General features: G+C 43.2%; 1 protein-coding gene and 1 long non-coding RNA gene across 3 annotated transcripts in view; one reads left to right on the forward strand and one right to left on the reverse strand.

Annotated features, from left to right (window-relative positions):
* The window catches only part of LOC308352240, a 200,727-nt gene that overhangs the window by 39,716 nt on the left and 137,106 nt on the right, over nt 1–23,905 (forward strand). The window lies entirely within an intron of this gene.
* Nucleotides 14,292–23,905, reverse strand: part of LOC308352109 (TRPM8 channel-associated factor 2-like) — a gene marked incomplete at both ends in the record, with an annotated part of 35,958 nt that continues 26,344 nt past the window's right edge. Inside the window, one exon of the mRNA XM_080818166.1 lies at nt 14,292–14,546. Within this exon, the coding sequence (XP_080674292.1) occupies nt 14,292–14,546 (255 nt within the window). The remainder of the gene's footprint in view (nt 14,547–23,905) is intronic.

Raw genomic sequence — 23,905 nt, forward strand, 5'->3', positions numbered from 1 at the left:
TACCTACTTTTGAAAGAGAAATCTTCCACTAATCTGACGTCTACACTTTAACAGCAAAACCATCACACACACACACCCCCACCCCCGGAAATGAATAATAGTTCCTCCGAACTCTGACTGCAGCTCTCTAGAAACAGGTGTGGGCAAGCACGCGGACACACTCACATCCATCAGATTCCTGACTCACAAGTTCAAAGAGGCGAAGAAATGTGTTTTGAAACAAACAGCAAATAGCACCAGACTGGCTGAAGGAAACGAAACCCTGGACCAGAGAAGAAAGAAACGCGCGGAATGAGGGCATGTTCTTGGACGTGCTTCTGACACCTTGGGCGCGCCCCCGTGCCCAGGTGCTCGGTCCCCGCCCAACCGTAAAGCTCTGGGATTGGCAAACTCACGATCAGTAGCTGGTTGTGCCGCGCTGGCTCCGGGCTCTGTCGACTTTTGTAGTGGCGCAGTGGACGGGCTGGGTGGCGCGCAGTTGGGGCGGTCCTGGTTCCAGGTGGAGGGGGCGCGTGGGGGCAGGGCGGGAAGCCGCGCTGGGTCGGGAGGTGGAGCTGGCGGGACGCAGCGAGAGGTCTGAGAGCCCGGCAGACAGGGTGCTGCGGCAGTCCGGGGTGGCGGAGTACGCCGGGAAGTTTTGAGGCGGGCGGGGCGGGGAGCGGCGCGGTTGGGGCGGTTCCGGGCGGAGCGGGCACGGAGCAGAGGGCGGGCGCTACCCCCGGGAGTCGCTTCCGCGAGGCGCCTCCGGACCGGATGCAGTTGGGGCGGTGTCGCGGCTTGCGGGGCTCCTTCGGGGTGCGTGGTTGGTCCTCGCAGGAGGCAGGGTTCCTCAGTCTGCAGGTTTCAGGGCCGAAAGTGACCCTCCGAGAGTTCCGGGATACAAGAGGGAGGTTTGCAAAGTTGCTGTCACGCTTGATGCGAAAAGCAAATGCCAAGTCCCCGGTAAACCACATTCGGGGAAAACAACGCCCAACCGCAACGTAACCCGCGGCCGAGCATTCGTCGCTGGGAATCGGGCGCTCCCAAGTCCGGGCGTGGGGTGCAGCCTCAGACCACCGCGGCGCCTGCGTTGCAAGGCTGCCCCCTGGTGGTCAGCACCGGCCCGTGCTCCCCGTGTGGGCGGAGATGGGAAGCTGACCCGGGAACTCAAGCCAGAGAACTGGGTTGGCCAGTATAATAGAAAACGGTGCCACAGATATTCTTGCTCCAGGGTTTCCTTTAAGTTTATTCAACGCAACGCTGCTTCCTATCAACGTCAGATTTCGCTCTCCTAGAAAGCGACTCAGCCATCACTTGCCTAGAAAAGAATTTCAGAACCTCCAGACTATTCCAAATCCTCCGCCCGACGACACCAAATACCCTGTTTCTGATTCCTCCCCAGGTTGCGACGCCTCACTTACTTGTTCCAGCACCGATCATCGTCGGTTTCTCTCATAGGCTCTCTTGCTCTGAGTGTAGCGTCTGTCCCCGCTGTCCACCATGGCGAGTTTCATTTCTGTCATGTAGTAGTAGGCTGTGGTTGCTCAATACGTAAACGTGTGTGGTTGGAGAAATGAATAAGCATCTGGGGAATGTTCAGGAGATGTCTGCTGAATTAGTAAATAACCGAGTCTGTGGAGGATGAGCGGAAATCTGTTTGGCAGGTGGAAGCCCAATGTGAGCTGAGTTAGTCGAATGCTTAGGTTTCAGACCAGGAAACAAGCCTTTGGGAAGGAGAGTGGAGTGGGACGCTGGGGGAGTGTGTCAGGAGAGTGCCCTGTCAAATGCTGACTTTAGGGAGGGGCTCTCTGGTTTTGACCAGACTCTTCCTACATCACTGTCTTTATGGTAAAGTACCACTCTTCTAGAAGGACTCCTGAGAGTGTTTTGGTGTTGATCTAATAGAAGAAAGGGCTTTAAACCAAGGTGGTTTTTCCAGGGCCAGAAGGTGAAAAGTACCTGTGGTCATCCGGGTATCTGCCATTTGGGAGCAGGAGTTGGCTGAAGAACGGAAACAAAACAACACAGGAAACTGCGTGACGGTCCTTTCGTTTATTTGTTTATTTATTTTAAATGTTTAATTTTAATTCACTTTAGTTAGCATGGAGTGTATTATTATTTTCAGAGGTAGAATTCAGTGATTCAGCGTTGTGTATGACAGCCAGTGTTCATCCCATCGCGTGCCCTCCTTAATGCCCATCACCCAGTTACCCCATCCCCCCACCCACGTCCCCTCCAGCGACCCTCAGTTTGTTACCTACACTGAAGAGTCTTCTCTGGTTTGCCTCCCTCTCTGTCTTTATCTTATTTTATTTTTCCTTCCCATCCCCCATGTTCGACTATTTTGTTTCTTAAATTCCACATATGAGAGAACTCATATGGCGTTTATCTTTCTCGGACTGACTTATTTTATTTCGCATGATACCTTCTGGTTCCATCCACATCATTGCAAATGACAAGATTTCATTCTTATTGATGACCGAGTCATACCACATCTTCTTTATCCATTCATCTGTCAATGGACATCTGGGCTCTTTCCATATTTTGGCTATTGTGGACAATGCTGCTGGTTTTTTAAAGGTCCATTTAAGATGTGGCAAATGAAAGATGCTGGCCAGCATGGGTCTGACTGAAGGGTGTGCAGGTGCAGCCCTCAGACCCTTGCTACAACCTAGAGAAAACAGAGACTCCTCCATGAAAGTCAGCATATTCTCATCGGGCAGGAGTTCTGTGAGGTGCTCTGGGAGATGCAAATGGTCCCGCAGTCAGTAAATCTCAGAAGACAGTAGACGTGATAGAACTGTAATACTGCTAGGATTTATGTAGGTGTGAAAATGAGCTGCAAAATAAGTTCCAGGGAAGAGAAGGGAAGAAGGAGTGGTTTCTAGTCATCAGAGATGAACTTACAGGGAAGGGGGCGCTAACATTTAGCTTTGAGAAAACATGAATGTTGTGTGCAGGCAGATAAGAATGGAGGGCATTACACCATGAGACCACATCATGGTCCACAGCATGGAGATGTCAGTGTGAAGTTTGATTTGACAAAAACACAAATGTTCATTGTGACCAAAACTTGATAACAGCACTAGCAGGAGTGAATTAGGATAGCATCCCAGGAGTTTGGGTTGGAGTTTGTAGTCTGGAGGGAAGTTTTCAATAAATGCCAGGTAGTGAGTGCCTGGGTGGCTCAGTCCTTCAGCTTCTGCCTTTGGCTCAGGTCATGATTCCAGAGTCCTGGGATGGAGTCTAGCATCAGGCTCCCTACTCAGCAGGAAGCCTCTTTCTCCCTCTCCCACTCCCAGAGCTCCTGTTCCCTCTCTGGCTGTGGCTGTCTCTGTCAAATAAATAAATAAAATCTTAAAGAAAAAAAAAAAAGAATGCCAGGTAGTAAACACTGAGGTTCCCTCTTCAGCATCTATTCCCTTCCTCGCCTCTACTGCCCTTTCTAAGCAGATCCCAGTTTTGTTCAGATAATCTTCCTGACCCTTACGAGATCCAGTTGCAAGGGTAGGTATGTATTAGCTGAAGCCAAGCATGCTAGTCTCTCTCCTCCATACTGCAATGACTGGCTCTTTCTGGGTCATACAAAATAAATAAGCATGAACAATATGATACTTAATTGTCGGGCCTCAGCAAGAGGCATACACAAATCACAACTGTTCCTATTAAGCTGTGGTACAGCAGCCCATTTTCTTCAAGCAGACGAAAATGCTTGCAGTAATTCCTCTTTCTCGCTAAGCCAAGTGTAGGGGTAACTCCATACACAAGCTTTCTGATTATGGGCTAGCATTAAGAGTCACGGGCTTTCTTCAGTTATTTTTAGTTATGAGTTAAACTAAATGTGGTTCCATATATCCTTTCCCTGAAGGGCCCCAAGAATCTGGAAGGGATTAGCCAGCATCTAATTTAGGAATCGGGGTGGTTGCATCCACCTATGTGCATTTGCTGGGATGAGTCACTGGAGAGGTTTACTAAGTCACTAAGATGACCCAGAACAGGTGCCTACAGCTGTCTTAAGAGTAAGTACTGTGGTGGCCATGAGAATGCTCCGCTCAGATCTCCAACTGCGGGGAGCGGGTATGTACTTGACAGACAGCCCCAGCTGGTGCCTCTGCATCCTGGTGCTGGGGCCATGCTGGGACTCTCCTGGCTTCTCCTGGCTGGTGATTAAGGGGACTAAGGGCGGGGGGAAACAGGCCCATTTGTGGGAGAGACGGGACTCTTCTGATGGGCGATTGTGGCTGAGGGACTCCCTCCCACTGGCCTTGACGAGACTTTCTGAGACCTGGCCTGCAGTGTGAGCCTTTCCTTCCCTCGCTCCCTCCTTCATGAGAGGTACAACTACCTCAGTGTCTCTTGGCCCTCTCAGCCTCCTCTGGTCCCTCTCTGTTTTCTCTCACAGATGTTTCCCTTAATAAATCTCTTGCACATCTGATCTCATCGTGGCGTCTGCTCCTTGGAGGGTCCAGGCTAACACATATAGTGTTACAATTATATCTGCTGAAGTTCAAATACTCAAGTGCATGTATTAAATTTGTGTTATAATGGCAGTGAAGAGGAACGTCATTCCCTTGAGAGCACTTAGAGAAGCCTCACCCACTACATTTTTCATTCTTTGGTACATTTCTGATAACCTTTGTTCAAATTACAACATGGTCTTTCCCTTGGGCAAGTTCCTGCCTGCCTGTTTATCTAAAGCAATGAAGGTAGAGTTTGCTGCCGCTCTTGACTGATGGCCAGCGCTTAATCAGACTCAGGAAAGCTTTCATATTCTCCTTTGGTGTCTTTGTGGAATTAACCTGGAACTCTGTTTTCTTCTTGGATCAAAAGTGTACGGAACACATATGGTAGGAATGAGTAATATTGCAAAAAGGAACAAACAAGGAGTTTTCTTGTTTCCAAACTTGTCCCATCTCCAGGTCAGACATGAAGTTGGTTTTTGACTGAGGAGTTCAGTTGTCTGGGAGCCAGGGGAGCTAACTTAGTCCAAGGCTGAGTGTGGATGTTTTTCCTCTGGCTCTGAAATATCAGAGCCACTGGGTAGGCACACAGCAGACCCAGTTTCTACAATTGCACGCACACCAGTGTGGTTTAGATGTCTTCACACACAAACCCACACATGTCGTCAGGATGTCAGAGGGGCTCGTGTTGGGAGTTGGGAGTGAGTGAAGGCCAGTCTCTCAACAACAAAATTCCTACAAAGAGTCTCAAAGCTCCTAGTCCTGTGGGACCAGCAACATTATTTTTTATGTTTCTCTACAACGTAAACAATTATTTCCAAATGGATTATTCCAGAGTTATATAACAGCAAGGTCTTTCTTCTCAAGGCTTTTCGTTTTATGCTGAGACTTGTGATCCAAGAGTCTTTTAATTTTGATTGATGTTGAATGATGCAGCTTAATGCGGGAAGAGGGAAAATGGAGTTAGAAGCCAAGGACACCTGAGGCTGTTTCTCATGACTCTCTGCACATTTGTCCTAATGGACAGCCCATATGTAAGTCTGAGACCTCCATTGCTGTGCAAATTTAGTCAGTTGTTTCCACATCAATTTTCTCCATAGGAATGTGGTTCCAGATTCCACTTGTTACTGGATCCATGAGGCCATCATGAGGGGCCCAGAACTTAGAGGAACATCTTCATTCAATACCTTTGGTAGAGGGCACAGCAACTGCTGAGATGAGCCCCTCTTACTCCTAAATTCCACAGGGAAAATCTCCTGTGAAGTGCAGGCTCCATGCCCAGCACAGAGACCAACATGGGGCTCAATCTCATGACCCTTAGATCATGACCCGAGTCAAATGCTTGATCCGCGGGCCACCCGGGAGCCTCTATTTTTCTCATTTTAATGTTCAAAGTGGAAATAAGCACTATGAGGGCTGATGTTTTATTACGTTTATTGTGTATTTCCAGACTCTATAATTGGAACTAGCATTGTAGTAGGTGCTCAATAAATGTTTATTGAATGAATTTATAGATGACCCAATGACCTGATTGGAAAAGGATGCCCAATGTGTGACAAATATCTTACAGATTTTATAAAAATTTTATGATGATTTTATGAATATTTAGGTAACTTTTCCATGATCATTTCTTAAAAGAGGGCAGATAAAACACAAGAGATTTTAATTTAACTTGGAAAAGCATTTTCCTAGTGGCTTCAGCTAGTTTTTAGTGTTAAAAAATATTTAAAATCAGTGAGGCCACAGATCTTTATTACCTTACTCCCTGTCTCACAGAAACTGTAAATGCAAAAGGGGAATTTGAACAGTGGAGAAAATGGCTTCTGATACCCCTTTTATCAAAGCATTATGTTTCTAATGTAAAGGCATCTTCAGTTTCTGTTTTAAATTTCAGTTGTTGTTTTTTTTGTCCCTGTGTGACTCAGTTAGCAAGTGCATTTAAGCAGATCGTCAAGGTATATTGTTGTTGCGTTATTCCTGCTAGGTAAAAGCAAAGTGCTGCCCTCATGCCCACTTTCTGTTCCTCCTGGGAAGAGCTCAGGGAATCTACTTGTCCCACGTGGGGACGTTTCAGACAGTAAGTAAGTGATCTGTTAGTATTGATTTGTGGTCCCAACTTCATCTTGAATTACAACCAAGGCTTCCATCCGGTCTAGGGGAGCATTAGGGACTCATCCTTTTCAGGGGTCACTCTTGGGTACCTTGTGAGATTAATTTTTTCCCTAATTTATCCCTGTGTTCAATCAAGAGGAATGCATATTTTGATATTGTGTAGGAGGAGCAGGGGCTCTTCATCCATTCTTTTGGGGTGAGAAAGAAAACAAAAGCAGCTGTGGACATGCAAGAGCTTGTCTGACACACTCACAGCGAGGCACTGTTATTCAATCCCTTGTGCATTAACAATTTCATAGAACATCCACTTCAAACAAGAGCACTCTTGAGACCATGATGAAGCAAGACAAGAGGAGGTTCCCTGGGCAACCACACAAGACCAAATCCCTCTTTCTTGTCTGAAATGAGGACCTGCTACTTTTTTCAGGAAGCAATTATAGCTTTATGGGCACTTCAGTTAGCCCCACCAACAGATGAGATTTACTGAGACGATCATAGAATTGCCTTTGCGTCCTTAGACTCTCCCCAAAATTATCCACCCAAAGCCCCAATTCTCTAGTAGTTTCTTTTAACACCCTTTTACTGAGATGCCCAGTTCCTACTGTGTTTAACCCTCGCTGCAATCTAACTTGTTGAACTATAGCCGTGTTGCTGGTGGGCTCTGGCTGGAGGGCAGGAATTCCATCCTCTGTTATACCTGAGGATATTCTCTCCTCCCCATCCCATTAGACGCTCTTCTTCATCCAGTACCAGAGATCCACCAGGTGTTATCCGATGGTCACTCCAACAGTACTGACACGACTCAGCTGTTTGCCTTTTTATAGTTTAATTTCAGTTTCCTATGAGGATTGGGATTTAAGTCCGCTCTGCATTTTGATTGTTTGCTACCAGTGGTCAAACTCACAGTGCCACAGGTTCTTGTGAATGAATGTCCAAAGCCTTGGTTGAGGCTTAGTATTGTTTCCTTGGTACCAGTTTGGTCTCAAGGCTGCTCTGACAGTGAGAACAAAAGGAGAAACTCAATGTTAAAAAACAAAACAAAAAGTTGGCGTTGCCTCTCTGTCCATATCTTGATGGAGGCTAAGGGAAGAGTTTATGAATTCTTTCAGGTACTTGGCCCCTACTTAAAACCCAGACACTTTGTAGATAACAGGACAAGGCATTGGTATAGCCCGTTACATGTACTTGGCCCTGGATTACAAGTTGTGTTGAGGAAGGGAGGGTTGTCTTCTTTGTGGTCTCTTCTGGACTGAAATCATTGTTTTTATGTTGTACCTTTGATCATTTTGCCCTCCTGGCTCCCACCTCTATTGTCTGCCTCCCACCTGTACTATTTCAGATCTCAAATTATACTAAATAATTTTGGCACTTAGTGAAAGTGAATTTTATGTTAAAACTTAGGCCGTTCATGCAAAGAAATTTTTGGTACTTACGTGTATTTCTTAATTATGTATGTTTGAATTCTTTTATGGTTCAGATGGATAGAAGTAATATTTAACAGCCCTCATGTACACATATTTGTATTACCATAATCCTTGGCTCCTGGTACTGTCATCATTGGTCAATGCATGGTTTATTTTTAATTTATTTCTTTTTAATTTACTCATTTATTTATTCTACTTTTCCTAATAATCTGAATACCTATAAAACTAGGTATTATTAAATTATTAATTAAATACATTATTAAATTACTAAAAATAATTTTTTTAATTTACTCATTCATTTTTTCTGTTTTTTCTAATACACTAAATACCTATAAAACCAAACATCCAACATGACGATAGAACATTGACAATAACCTACTCTACACAACCATTTGTCACGAAGAAATGCTTCTATTTTATAGTGTTCAAGTCTACAAGAATCCAAATGCATAAATAGAATTTCTATAGCTCTCTTAAATTAGATGTGCAGTCTATCGGTGTGTGTGTGAAGAAGATGTCTGAAAAGTAGAGGATCACCCAGCACTCCTTCTCTACCACACTTGGAGGACTGACTTCAATGACAAGTGTCAAAGAAAGAAATCCTTTTCAAAGTGGAAGCTGAGCAGGGGACCAAAATCTTTAAAGGAATAAAGAGCATAGATATGTGTAGTCTTCAAAGAAGAGATAGCATGTGTTACTTCTGTCAGCAAAAATAGTCAGCATCTAAAACATTATCTGGTTACTGGTTGGCTTGCTAGCATATACATTAGGAGAGGTTGGGACACCAGGTGGGGACATTGGTTTAGGGACTAAATATATCAGAGTGATCTGTAAGGCCAATAGGTAAGAACATAAGGCCATTATTCCCTAGGGAGCTCTACCTGGCCTTGGGGGTTAGACAATGGAAGAAAGTAAACAGACGGAGAAGGAAGAGTCACCAAGAGGCTACGAATAGCAAGACATAAGAAATCTGGGAGCCTGAAGATTTCCCCTGGATAGTTGGCTGTTTATCCAAAATATGGTGGGAGAGGAGGGGGTAAACAGCAGAAAGCAGATTATGATGTTCAGGCAAAGTGGCAAAGAACATAACACGGAGGCTGACCGGTGGATAGAAATCCTTGGACACAATCTGGTCTCATACAGAACTGAAACTTTCTAAAGTTGTAAATGAATAAGAATGCAGGCAAACATACAAATCCATTATGATCTTGAAATGCTTCCTGGAATAGGGACACTTATCATATACCTTTTTGGGAAAGAAAACTGGTTGGCCAACTTCAGGCAACTCCTTTTCAGTGTTCCTTCACTCAACAAATATTGAAAATCTGCCAGAGAGTAAGCTTAATCTCAGATACATGGTGAGATCAGGGGCAGGCTTTGCTTTTTGTGGAACACCTGAAGAATTGAGAACGTGAAGTATGATTAGCTGGAAGATATTTAGTATGGCTAGAACCGGAGAGTAGTGGGGAGATACGATGAAACTGGACACACACAGGTGGATCGCACTATCAGAGGGCTTATGATATCAATCAGATATCAATGATATCAATGGCTTATGTTGGGGCATATCTTAGACAAAATGAGGTCACTGGAGAATATTTATTTGAGTTTGTTGAAAAGTTTTCGAATACATGCACAAGGTAAAAAATTAAATAGTACAGAAGGACTTGAAATGAAAAACACCACCCCACCCCTTTTAACCCTAGACCCATTCCCTAGAGGCAATGCATTTAACAATTTCTATTTTTAGATCTTCTGTTGACTAACTTGCTAATATTAAATATGATGTCTGGACAATAATTCTTGATTAACTTTAGACAATCTTTAATAATTTCCCATTACAAAAGATAAGGATTTAACTGACACTACCCCTGGCTTTCCTTTGCCTATCCTTTCCCAAATTTTTTATAGATACGCCATTTTTTAGACTTCTATTGATTTAATTTATAACTTTGGACAGTATACTATCCTCCAGTTCTTGTCCCATTAACTGCAGACTTTATCTTCTCATTCCTACTGTGACTATCTAAGTAGCCCCAGTCCTCCTGCCACTTCTCTTCCCCCAACCAATTCTCAACCTCTTTCTGCTCTCTTGTTTCTTAACTTGTCAGGATTAATTATTTTCCATTTCAGTTCTGAACAAAACAGTAAGCCACTCATGTTTTGTCTCTAGGCTGATCAGAACACTGAATACCAACAAACAGCATCTGCATTACTTTGACTGAGTAAACCGTGTTTACTGAGAGCTGAGTAGGAACTAGGACATTTTCTCCCATACATATTCAGTGTTCATGAGCCTGTGCCACTTGTCAGGAGAGGTACCTACCGCCAATGTCCAACTGAGGCTCTTCTTACATCCCATGAGTTTTTGTTGTTTCACAATTGGACCTGAACGTCTTGACACATTTCCGTTTTCTTTTTGCTGAGTAAAGAATGTATGTCTCCATACTCTCAAACATTCCAGCTTCTCAAGGAAACTATGGAACAGAATGCATACTTTCTCCAAAGAGCCCGAGACGGTGTACCCTCATCTCAAATGGGTCTGCTAGAATGACACATCCTGCTGGACAACTGTCGCTCTAGAGTGAGACATCCTGGGTGAGATCCATTGTTTTCTGGGTTCTATATTTTCCTCTTTCCTGGGTTTCCTTTTTATTTTGTCAGAGAATTTCCTCAGTGTACTTCCTCAGAAAGGATTCGAAGTAGGTCGACTGAAAAGTTGCATGTCAGAAAATGTCTTTATTTTGACGCTACTTGAGGCAGTTTGGCTTGCAATAGTGTTCCGAATACAAAAATCTTCCATAAGCGAAGAAATTGCTCCACTGGCTTCTAGCATTCAGTGTTGCTAATGAAAAATCTGCTGCCAGTCTATTTCTTATTCCTTTTTTGGTTGAGCTCATGGTGATGACTTAACTTTATTTTTTCTGTGGACACTTCTAATATCTTCCCTGTATACTTAATATTCCAAAAGTTCACAAGATTCTGTCTAGATACAGGTTTCGTTGGGACCCCTCAATCTGGAGACTTGGTTCTTTCTGTTCTTCATTTTTTGTCCATTTTACTTCTTCACCTATATTTTGTTTTCTCTTTTCCAGATAGTCCTAATACTTACATATTGATTGTCTAGATCTTTTCCTTTCCTCATTTTCTCTGCTATTTCTTTTTGTTCTATATCTAAGGGGCTTCCTTCAACTTTATTTCCCAGCCTGCCTATTGGATATTTTGGGCAGTTTAATTTCATTTTCAAGGGCTCTTTTTATTCTCAGTTTCTCCTTTGTTTGTAGCATTCTGAGCTCATCTTACAATTACACCTGCAACCTCTCTGAAGAGACAGATTTTAAAGTTATTCTTTCCACGTTCACTTTGTTTCCTCTAGAGTTTGTTGTCTTTTTCAGGTCTCCAAATTCTAACTGGTTATTTTTCTTACCTGCTCCTCCCATGTCCTCTCCCTTCAACCCCCGATGCCCAGAGACTGGGGATTCCTAGCTGACTATTTGCATTTAAGAATCAAGTAACTGTTAACTGTTACAGGGGTTGGCAAGGGTGTCCCCTGCCAGTGTATGGTTGGGTCTGTTTCTCCAATAAGCCCCTTCTAGGACTAGAAGCATTTGGATGACTTGAGCAGGGATTTCCATAGTCAGAGGATTAGCTGATAGGCTAGGGGGTCACTTATTTCGACAAAAAGAGAAATTTTGTTCTGGGACACAAACTCCTACCTCTCCTCAGGCAGTTTATTCAATTTCTATAACAAACAATAACAAGAACTGTAGATTTTTAATGGATACCAATGATGGTCTGCCTGTGTTCTAAGCACAGTGGTTGGGGCAGGGTAGGATGGGTTTCACTTTTACAACTGATATATCTCTTTATAGACTTTTCAGGTGCTCATGTTGCTTTGGGGTTATGTTGCTCAGATCATCTTCTCTTCTGTCTGAAAGATACCTTCAATCTTTCATTCATTTTCATGCTTCATCCACTTTCTCTCTTCCAGAAATGTGTTGAGATGTTCTTCACTTATAATCAAATCTGTTCAGTTTTCTTTGCCGAGGTGTTTTCACTTCTCTTTTGCATTTCTTGACTTCAATTTTAGTGGGGCTTGGGGAGGGAGGGGAGGTAAACTTATACGCTCAGTTCATCATCTTATATTCAAAGTCCCATGGAAGCATTCAAACAGGGGAGTGACATGAATAGCTTCCTATTTTAAAAAGGTCCCAGGGGCCATAATGCTAAGAATGAACTAAAGAGGACCAGGATGGATACAAATATTATTCTAGAGCACTAAGAATCTGATTTCCTTGCTGAGAACATGCAGTGTCTGTTCTGGGAGTCAGGTGCTTTACCAAAATGACCCATCATTCAAATCCCAGTGCACTACTAGAATGCTTTCATGGTGCGCTAGTGATGATAAATGAAACCTGAAGAAACCGGACTCCAGGAGACCTGGATGATGCTAAAGTGGTCTCTGTCTTTGCAGAGTACCTTAGGAGCCTACCTCAAGTTCTTTCTTTGAACTGGCATTTGGGAGAATCAAAGGGACTTTCTGTTCTGGTAAAATTGGATGGGGGGTGAGTACAAGCAGGCAAAGAGCTGGCAAGTAGGGACATAAAGATCCTTCTGTTGGCTGGCTGGTTTCTTCACTAACTCATTTATTGCACATGCAGAGTACTGTAGTTACAAACACCCATTCTGTAATTAGAGTGCCCAGGTTCAAATCCCAGGTCTACCATTTATTAGCAGTGTAGACTTAGGCAAAGTACTTGATCTCCACAAAAGTCAGTTTACTTATTCCTAAAACGGGAGCAATAAATTTCCATCTCATAAGATTATTGTGAAGATTAAATGAAACAATCTATATGAAAGAATGAGTATAGTATTTTGCATTGTAATCAAATAAAATTTGGGTCAGTCTTATCCAGTTATCTGGTTCAGAAGTCAAGATTTCTCTGTGTGTGTGAGACTTCATCTGCCAAACTGGAAGGAAACTCTGGGCAGTGTTAGGAATCTGTGTCACCACGGAAACATAAACACCATGCCTAAGCTGGATGCCCATCATTTCTAAAGATGAATGCTCTCCTGGATTTGTTCTGATTGTTCAAGTGACTTCCACTCTTGATTTAATCAAAAAAGGAATTCTACCTGAAAGATGGAATTGAATAAAGAGACCAAACTCCAAGCAGCTATTAAGACCCCCATTATGATTTTAGAGCCTGTGGATCCTGTCGATCCTGGAGCTTATAAAGCGATGGACCCCAATCCTTTCAGAGGCTGGTGTATAAAGCGTTAGGATGGGATGGATCACATTGCATCTGTGAATGCCATCTAAAGGGGCAGTCTAGCTCTGAAATGATTGATTAATGTTAATTAGTAGTAATGGCAGCTGGCATTTTCTCAATACCTACCAACAGCCAAGCACTGTTCTAATTCCTTTTAGAGGGAACTTAAATTTAATCCTCACAATAATTCTACGAAATAGATCCCATTTTATAAGGAGTTTGTCCAGAGTCATGTGACCAAGAGGTGAAAGAGCCAGGCTTTGGATGCAGGGAGTCTACTGTGAGAGATGATGGTCCTAACCTCCAGGCTATGGCGAGAGAAGGGTTGTGCTCAGCTCACTGCTCTGTGGACCAGCAGAACAGAGAAGAATCCCTCCATTCACAATCCTTTCCAGAACTATCAGTCTGAGTCTTCAGGACAACCCTGAGAGGAAGGCATTTTTGTCCTCATCTCACACAGAAAGAAATGTGAGTAGAGATTACAATGACTCTCCCAAGAGCTAATGCTAGCTATGCACTCTTTCTACTATACCAAACTGCTTTTCAAGCTCCTTGAGTACTGCCCAAGACACAGAATATCAAGGAACTGTCTGAGTATCCTGGTAAATTTGTGTTTCAGTGGATTCTATGGTCCGGTTTTGGGAAAAACTCGTCAAAAAACAAAAGCCCAGAGAGTCCTCGGCAGGTCAGAATGAGCACCACCCCCAAGGGCCATGGCCCACAGTGGTGAACCGAGGGCTGGCACAGAAGCAGATGCCAGAGCTCTCAGAACCAGGCCAGTATGGGGCCAGGAGGGAATCTGATAGCTGAGAGCAGAGGAACGAGACCCATAAACAAAAGGTCTGTCTCCTAAGAAATTCTGATTCCCCGTTTTGCTGTGTTCTTAACCCACTTTGTAGAGATGGAGCTATCAGGTATTAAGATATGGGGCCAATGAGCCAGGAGGGCAAGGCTAGAACCCTAAGAGACAGAGGTCGAGGAGTGAATCCCCATCTCTGCCTACCTCCCCAAACCTCTCTACCTGCCACCTCGCTGGGCACTCCTTACATCTGTGTGAGGAGGTATAATTTCATAATATTTTCCTTCCATTCAGGCAGGTAGGCCAGGCTGGTAGCCACTTCCTTCTGGATAGGCCAGGCCCAGGCCTCAAAGAACGGAGCCAGATTCTTCTGCACTTGGTGGGAGAACATCTTCACCCACAGATTCATTTTGTCCACATTGTCTGTGGGCAAGTTGGTCTGGTTCCTATACTCAGTGAAGAGACGGATGAATGGCTCCCAACCAAAGGCCTCCTGTAGCTGGGGAGAGAAAGCAGCAGCAGAAAGAGACATTTAATCCACAGAAGGGAGTCCCAACAAACACTGTAATCAACTAATAGAATGTATTTAACCCCTAAAACACTGGTTTTATTTCTGTTTATTTCTGGTTTTATTTCTGGCTACTCGCTCTGTCTTATCTCAGCAGGGCGTGTGAGTGAGCACGGCGCTCAGCCCAGAGCAGACACTCAAGAAAGGATGGCTGTGGTGATCCCTGTTAGGGTTATTGTCAGGATTTACCACCTATGTCATTATTCATGTAGCTCACTCCATCGTCAAAGTGTCGACAGGGTAGCACACAAGGATTTAAAGCTGGCCGAAGTGAAAAAAATCCTTGTATCTTTCACAGCTGCAACGTTAAACCCCCCGAACTGGGGAACTGTCCCTCTCTCCCTCACCCTGACATAACCTGCATCAGTCCCAGGTCTGTGCCAATCTGTGAGGCTACTGACGTGGCCTCTCGGAAAAAATGTGAGTTCGGTAGAAGCACAAGACGATGTACAGTCTAGGTGGACGGAATGAAGTTAAGTAAGACATGATTTTAGGAAAAAGCAGTTGTCCCGAGGCCACAGGGAGTAGCCCGTGTGTGGCCCGGTTATGGCTCTTTACAGTTAGGACGACGCTAGCAGTTCTCTGAAGCACCCTTAGCTGGATTTCACAGGTGAACAGCTTTTGTTCCTGGGGTGAAACGGCCCCAGTGAGGAGATTAGAGCCTCCGGGCAGTTTCGCTCTCATTCCCAGGGCAGTGGGTACACACAGAGAGGTATTTGGGCAGGTGGAAGAATCCGGCTGGAGAGTGAGTTCCAGAATCCCAGGTGGTGAGACTCTGCATGGTGGCCTGGGAGCTGCTCCAGGGACTGGGACGAGGGAACTGGGGTGCCGGACAGTCATTCAAAGGCAGAGGCAACCTCATGTGGAGACCAGTGAGGAATCTTGGGTTGCTTCTGAGGGAGAAACTGAGGCAGTTTCTAAGGAAAACAACAGGTCCCATCCCAAAACGGTGTGTGTGGGTGGTGGGGGGAATGAACAGGATGTTTGGTGTGAGATAGCTATTCCATGACATGGTTTGGCTTCAGTCTCTGGTAAGTCTGGCTTTAAAGGCAGCCATGGTAACAGTACAGTACTCTCTTTGCCTTTTGCCTCTGTCTTGGTGTTTTCATGAATCTCCTCAAAATCATGATGTGAGGGTTCAGATGAGACAAGTCCACTTTGGGGTCAGTAGGGTGTCCCCTAATGAGATGCGCTGGCGGTCCCCATAGTGGGGTCTCCCCATCCCCATCTCTCTTGCCCAGTACCCGTAGATACATTTCCAGGACAGTCCATGCATTCCAGGTTTTCACATCACTTGCCCAGGTAGATTTGGACTCTCTTCTCCCGACCTGGAGGCCACAGAGCAATATTGGCAGGACCTCAAGGGATGTGCAAGACTATTTCGTGCGCGTAAACACACCACAGATTGCAGGTGACCTCCGTGGTGTGGGGGGGGGGGTCTCCCACTCCTGCCGCTGCTGGTTGTGGCCGAGCTCATGGACGGGGCCCCACAACCACTTGGTTCTGATGAGCTTCTCATTGATGAGCTGTTTCCTCAGTCTGCTAAGTTGGTTACCCACCTGTTCGTTTTGCAAAGTCTAAAATTTTGTTACTTTCATCGCCATCCCATTTTCTTGATTCTTGATGACTTATACCTTTAAGTCCCTTACTTGTCATTTTAGAGAGGTTTGAGAGGAAGCAGAAGTGAACTCATGTGGTAAGTGGAGTATTCCTGAGAGCCACTTCTTTACTGTCTTCTGCAAGGCATGTGTAATTACCACGTATGGAAGATAGTTTTTTCCTTCCTTTCATAAATTTTACTTCCTGACAATGGCCAGATTTGGTCTTAGTATTTAACTCTTCCATAGTCAGATGAAACTAACCACGGGTCCTAAACTCTCCTACTCAAGAGGTGGGCACATGCTGAGCTAGTTTGATTCTTCCTCCTCAGGATCAAATCTTCAGAAGATGGAAAACAAGTCTGAAGATAATTGGCATTCATTCATCCTATCCATGGCATCCTAACGAGATCCCTTCATCTATCAAACAATTCCTGGGGCACCTGGGTGGCTCAGTGGGTTAAGCCTCTGCCTCCAGCTTAGGATCTCAGGGTCCTGGGATCGAGCCCCGCATTGGGCTCTCTGCTCAGTGGGGAGCCTGCTTCCCCCTCTCTCTCTGGCTGCTGCTCTGTCTACTTGTGATCTCTCTCTCTGTCAAATAAAAAAAAAAATCTAAGTAATTCCTGATTTTCTTGCTTTCCAGACTCCAGAAACTATCTTCACTCCTGTTGATTTCAAATCTGATTCTATAAGCTTCCAGTCAATTCTATTAGCCTCTGATATACTTCACTCAATTTCACTCTTGATTTGGTGTTTAGTTTGAGACTGTGTATTAGTTGTCGTATCTTTGATATGGTGGGAAATTGCTTCATTATTCAACCCCGCACATTCACAACTCACTAAGTTCCCTCTAAATTCTTGCAAACTGATTAGTTCTTTCCTCAGTTCAGCTCTTTCAGGCAGTACCTTAACAATGTAGTCAGTAGCAGTCAGCTCATCTTTCAACACACTTTTTCAAAACCTTTTGTTTTTACTAAATCCTGGGAATTCTGGGTCAATCTCCAAGAGTGAACACTCTAGGTCTTTTTTTTTAATTTTTTAATATTTTTTATTTATTTGACAGACAGAGATCACAAGTAGGCAGAGAGGCAGACAGAGAGAGAGGGGGGAAGCAGACTCTCTGCTGATCAGAGAGCCCAATGTGGGGCTCGATCCCAGGACCCTGAGATCATGACCTGAGCCGAAGGCAGAGGCTTTAACCCACTGAGCCACCCAGGCGCCCCCACTCTAGGTCTTTAAAACTTTAAAAAAGTTATGACTTATCATGAATACATTTTACATTGTACTGTGCTATGTTCATGAAAGCCCACATACATATACTTAACCTTTCACAAAATAACACTTGCTTGTATTAAATGTGATATGTTTTGTTTTCCCCCCAATTCAATTCCGTTCTGCTCCAGCTGGATGTATTCTCATTGTTAAAAAGCTGTTCACAACCTGCTAAGCTGTATTTATTGCCTACTAATGGTTAGTGATGTGCAGTTAAACATTGCTGCAGATACTTCTGATAACAGGTTATTCTTTTATACTATTTTGTGAAACCCTCTACTAATTCTTGATCTATGTCAGTGATAAAAATGAAGAACAAGAAAAGGCATACTATCTAGTCCTATGGCATATCCCTTAAAGACTCGATCAGGCTGCTGTGGGGAGAATAAAACATAGAGGGGTAAAGTGAGGCAAAGGAAGGTATTGGGAAAGTCCAGGCAAAAGGTGGTGATGACTGGCATTAGGGAGGTAGCAAGAAGGTAGTGAGAGAGCGTGAATTGTTTGTCTAGAAGATAAAACTGACCAAATCTGCTGATAATTGTGTTGGGGTATAAAAGAAGGGAAGAACCCAACCGTCACTCTCCATCATCCCACCTAATGTATGTTTATGGCACTTGCTACCATTTGTAATTATATCATGTACTTTTTTCTTATTTGTTTAGTGTCTTCCTTAAGTACTAGAGCAGACACTCCGTAAGACCAGAGACTTGTCTCTCTTGTTCACAGCTGTACTCCAGCACCCAGAGGAGTGCCTGGCAAATACACATGTTCAATCAGTATTTGCTTCTATGAATGAGCAAGAAGAAAGGCATTTGGCCTCTATATTGGGTCCTTCATATAATTCTGCCCTTCCACTCTCTAATTCCAATTCTAGGAATCTTTTGAGGGAATATTCACAGATGCTAAGATTTATCTCTATAGACAGTCATCAAAGCAACTGATGCCAGTAGTGGAAAATTAAACACATGCTAACTGTTCAACAAGAGGAGAATTTGGGACCCTTCCTAAAAGGTTCAAGGAAAACTTTGCCTGTCTCCAGGGCAGGATGGCCAATGGTGGAAAATAGTTCTTTGAAAGGGCTCCAGCACCCAGAGCCCAGCAGACCCACGGGCATAGGGTTATGCCAGCTTGGTGTTAGTTTACTTCAAATCATGCATTCTAATTCTGACTCTTAAAATTTCGAGGGTTTAATTTAAAAAACTTTACGGCAGACTTCTTTGTTTTTAAAAGATTTTCTTTATTTATTTGACAGACAGAGATCACAAGTAGACAGAGGGCCAGGCAGGGGGTGGGGAATCGGACTCCCAGCCGAGCAGAGAGCCCGATATGGGGCTCGATCGCAGGATCCTGGGACCATGACCTGAGCCAAAGACAGAGGCTTTAACCCACTGAGCCACTCAGGTGCCCCTACAGCAGGCTTTCAACCAGTTCTTGGGGCCTCATTATTGTTTGCTGTCTTCACCCTGGGTCTATGTGGATGGAGTTAAGGGAAAGGAGAGACGTAACTAAGGAGAAGGAGGGGAGAGAAGGATATATGATAGAAAAACTCTAGGGAAAGTGGGAGCAGAGCTTCATTAAAACCCAGGTGGGCAATTTGTGGCAGTGAGTTTAACCCTGAGAAGGACAGGTTAGCCTTAGGAAGTGCTGTGGGAATATGGGTGTGCTGGTCCCCAGGGAGGTAACATTTCAATAGATGTACAGCTCCTGGCACGTTTTTGACACCTCCCTGTGGGAACTCATGCCTCTGTGAGCAACCATGAACACACTGGAAGTTACCATTTTCCTAATTAATAAAACCTACATTTATTCTGCTGAGTGCTGAGAAAAAATAAATGAGATAAAACCCCATTTTTTCTCACTAAAGAAAGATTAAAAAAAAAAAAAAACAAGAAACTTGCACAACGGAACTCTGAGTCCTAGAACCCAATCTTAAGTAAATTTATTCCCAAATCAAAGAGTTCCTGGTCTAAAAGATACTCAGCTACTTTGTCTCTTCATTTTACAAATAAGGAAAGTGATGCCAGAGAGGACCTCAAGGTTATAGAGAAAGGAAGAGAAAGCTTTATTTCCTGACCCTATTTCAGCTTTCTCTTCATACTTCTGTGCCGTTTTATGATTTCTTTCCTGGATTTACTTATTTGACAATTACTCACTAAAAACCGATGTGCATTGCACTGGTTATCCATTGAGGAAAATGGCACACAAAGGTAAAACAAAAATGAATTCTGTTTTCTTAGATGTATGCTCAGGATATAAGTATTCTTATACTGACTCCTTTAGTCTTTTTCCTCTGTCTGACACCAAGACCAACCTTAGGTGGCCAAGATTTAAGTCCTTGTGAGCCAAACGAGACCTAATGCCCAGGAGAAACTGTGAGTACATTTGGGCTTGCAGAGATTCCAAGAACTGGATGAATTCTTGGAGGAAGAGGCTGTCGGGCTGTCTAGAGGATGCTACAGTTGGGAGTGTATCTAGTGTAGCACTCAGGGATCTTTGTTGCAAGGCAATGGAAAGGAAACCTTGGCTAATTCCTGGAGGAAAGGGATCCAGAGGAAGTAATTTGGGCAGCTGTCATAATTAATGGTGCGTATGGAGAGCCAGGAGCTAGATGTTCAGAACTGCAGCCCAATTTCTACCTCAGGAAGTTTGGTTAGGGTGCAGCTGCTGTGACCACTAGCCACCGGATGCTACCAACGGAATTAATTCCATACTTTTATCCTCCCCTGGTGTCGTCGACTTGGTATTCAGTGTCCCAGTGGACGTGACTGACTGCTCTAGCTTCAGGGTTGAGAGGAAGAGAGAGATGTATTTGGCATTTTTACTAGTGTACTGTGAAGGAGGACCTTATCCTCCACTCAGACATAGACAATTTGAGGGGGACCCCAAACAGAACCAGGATCCGAATGCTGATCAGTCAGAACAAAATGAAACCCCCAAACAACTAAAAATCGCCTGTGTCTGTTTAAAATTAAACAGCACTGAATGAGTTCAGAATAAATAGTCAATCTGTATGAATCTGGTCAGGTTTCCCCTTCTTCATCTGTAGAAGTAAGTAGTAAGTCTATTGTCAATATGGCTTCATCCTAGATACCCAAGGATATATTGAGAAGTAAGGTGTTACTATTAGGGGGAAAGTCCCCAGATATTTTATTGTCATGAAGATCATCTGAGCTAATTATATGTCTGTGAAAGAAAAAATATCTTTTACACATTAGTCTCTTGAGCAGCAAGCATGTAAGAAATTTTAAGTCCAGTCAAGATGAAAATCAGTTTGGCTGTTCTGTGGATCATATTCTGTCTAATCTCTTTCCCTTTATATGAAAACTACTTTATAATTTCATGTAAAACTAAATGAATTTATTTCCCCACCCCTTTGAAATTTTAAAGACAGCATTTCTCCCTCCGTACTGGATTAGTCACATCTTCATACAAATATTCTCTAGTATTTCATTGTCTTAAAAAAAAAACTCTTTAAAAGACACATGAAAAGAAGCTCCATATCACTAATCATCAGGGAAATGCACATCAAAAGCACAGTGAGATGTCACTTCATTTGTCAAAATGGCTAAAATAAAAATGATAAGGAATAACAAGTGTTGGCAAGAATGTGGAGAAAACGGAACACTCATGCGCTCTTGGTGGGAAAAAAATTGCGGGTAACCATGTAGAAAACAGAATGGAGCTTTCCTCAAAAAATAAAATTGGAAATATCATATGATCTAGTAATTTCACTACTGGGTATGTACCCAAAGAAAACAAATACTAATTTGAATAGATATATGCAGCCCTATGTTTATTGTAGCATTTCTTACAATAGCCAGGATATGGAAGAAATCTGAGTGTCCGTTGACAGAGAAATGAATCAGGAAGATGTGATGTATGTTTTTATATATAGTGGAATATTACTTGGCCAAAAAAGGATGCGATCTTGCCATTTGCAACAACATGGATGGACCTCGCGGGTATTATGCTAAGTAAATAAATGAGACTGAGAAAGCCAAATACCATATGCTTTTACTCATATGTGGAATCCAGAAATCCAAACAAATAAATAAAGAAAATAAAAAGCAGGCTCAAACCTACAAATACAGAGACCAAACTGATGCTTGCTGGAGGGAGGGGGTTAGGAGATGGGTAAAGGGATGATGGGTGAAATGGGTGAAGGGGAATGGGGGGTACAGGCTCCCAGGTATGAAATGCATAAGTCACTGGAATAAAAGCACAGCATAAGCAATACAGTCGGTGATACTGTGTTGTGTGGTGACAGATGGTGCCTGCACTTGTGATGAGCACTGTATGTGGTATAGAGAAGCTGAATCACTATGGTGTACACCTGAAACCAGTACAACATTGTGTGTGACCCATACTAAGAAATCAAACAAAACAAAAGAACTCTTTGCTTAATCTTTTATCCCTCCAGTTGTCACCTCTTTCTTTGTTTCCTTACCAAGAAAAATTTATCAAGAGCATTTTGAATATAGGGGGTCAAATTCTTCACTTCCCACTCCTTCAAGCTACCCCATTTGGGTTTCTGACTCAGCTACCACCTCCCTTGACAAGATCATCTCCACCAGGACTGATCCCAAAGTCACCTCTCCACCTTTCTTTTACACAACTTTTTCATGAGCGGTCAACACCCCATGACTGTGGATATCTCCCTCTTCTGCTGCTTAAAAAAAAATTTTTTTTAATTTCTTGTAGGTCTGTGATACTAGAAGAAGTTTGGGTTTTTCTCTTATCTTACCAGGCTAGTCCTTCCCAATCTCATCTGCTTGTCTCAAAATGTTGGCTGGTAGCATTCTCAATGTTTTTCTTAAGGAGTTCAGTGTGGTCTAAGTCTTTGAATACCATCTATAGTCTGATGAGTTCTAAACTTATATTTCAGACCTGACCTCTTCTGTTCTATCAGACTTCCTAGTTGATATTTTTCTTAATCCCATACTCCCATTTCCCACTATAACAGTTAAAGATATGAAAAACAGTGAGGGCTCAAGCCAGGAGCCCAGGTATCATGCTTGATCTCTCTTCCCTGTCCCTGCCACATCTGATTCCTCAGCCAAGTCTTTTAGGTTCAGCCCCCAAATATAGCGGGCTGTATTTTCTGAAAATAATGACTGTTTTGTTTCTTCCTTTTCAGTTTGTCTATTTTTCTTCATGTGTTAGTAAGGACCTCCATGTCCTATCATAATGGACATGACTAGTTAGGTTGATACCAGGATTCCGTATTGGTTAAACATTGGAAATTCAATTTATGAACCCACGTAGGTTAACAGATGAAAAAAGAAAAGGTACACAATCAGTTTAGTAGTTGAACAAATGCTTTTTATTAAACTCCAAGTTCAGGGGCGCCTGGGTGGCTCAGTGGGTTAAAGCCTCTGCCTTCGGCTCAGGTCATGATCCCAGGGTCCTGAGATCGAGCCCCATGTGGGGCTCTCTGCTCGGCGGGGAGCCTGCTTCCTCCTTTCTCTCTGCCTGTCTCTCTGCCTACTTGTGATCTCTATCTGTCAAATAAATAAATAAAATCTTTAAAAAAAATAAACTCCAAGTTCATTCAGTAAAAATGTCTTAGAAAATAAGGAATGAAAATAAAGTTTCCTAAACTGATCATGGATACGTACAAAACCTATTGTTAGACATCGATTATGTGATGAAATATTGAAACATTTCCCTTTGAGATCAGAGCAAGAGAATAATGTGCACTGGTACCGTTTGTATTCAACAGTAAAGTCCTAGCCAGTACAGACCCCTAAGGTGAAAATATATAAAGAAACAAATAATAAAGAAAGAGACAAATAAGTGTTATAAGGACTGGAAATACCTTTTTAAAATGTTTAGTACTAACAGGTGATATGAGTGTGCATGTGGAAAATTCTCAGTTTGAAAGCTGTGGAGTTTAGCAGTATTGCCAGAGTTAACACAAATACTAATATTTTGTGATATTGCTGAAGTTAACATATCAACATTAACTGTATTCCTATATAGAATCGATATTCCAGTTGTGAAATGAATATTCATTTGGATTAATGGAAAAATCCACTTACACTAAAAATGATGAAGGATTCAAGGGACACCTGGGTGGCTCAGTCGTTAAGCATCTGCCTTCTGCTCAGGTCATGAGCCCAGTCTTGGGATTGAGCCCCACATGGGGCTCCCTGCTCAATGGGAAGCCTGCTTCTCCCTGTCCCACTCCCCATTTGTGTTCCCTCTGTCACTGCTTCTTTCTCCGTCAAGGAAATAATTAAAATCTTTAAAGAAATTATGAAGGATTCAAGAATGAAGTAACGTATCTAGAAAATGTTCTACAGTTTTATGGGAAAAATTAGAAAAGTATACAGAGAATCACTGGGGGTACCTAAGGAGATGCTGAGGTAAAGCATGATCATCGACTGAAACACTAATTTCTTAAAAGTTGTCAATTCC

The sequence above is a fragment of the Martes martes genome (genome assembly GCF_963455335.1).
Source record: "Martes martes genome assembly, chromosome: 11".
NCBI classification, from domain to species: Eukaryota; Metazoa; Chordata; class Mammalia; order Carnivora; family Mustelidae; genus Martes; species Martes martes.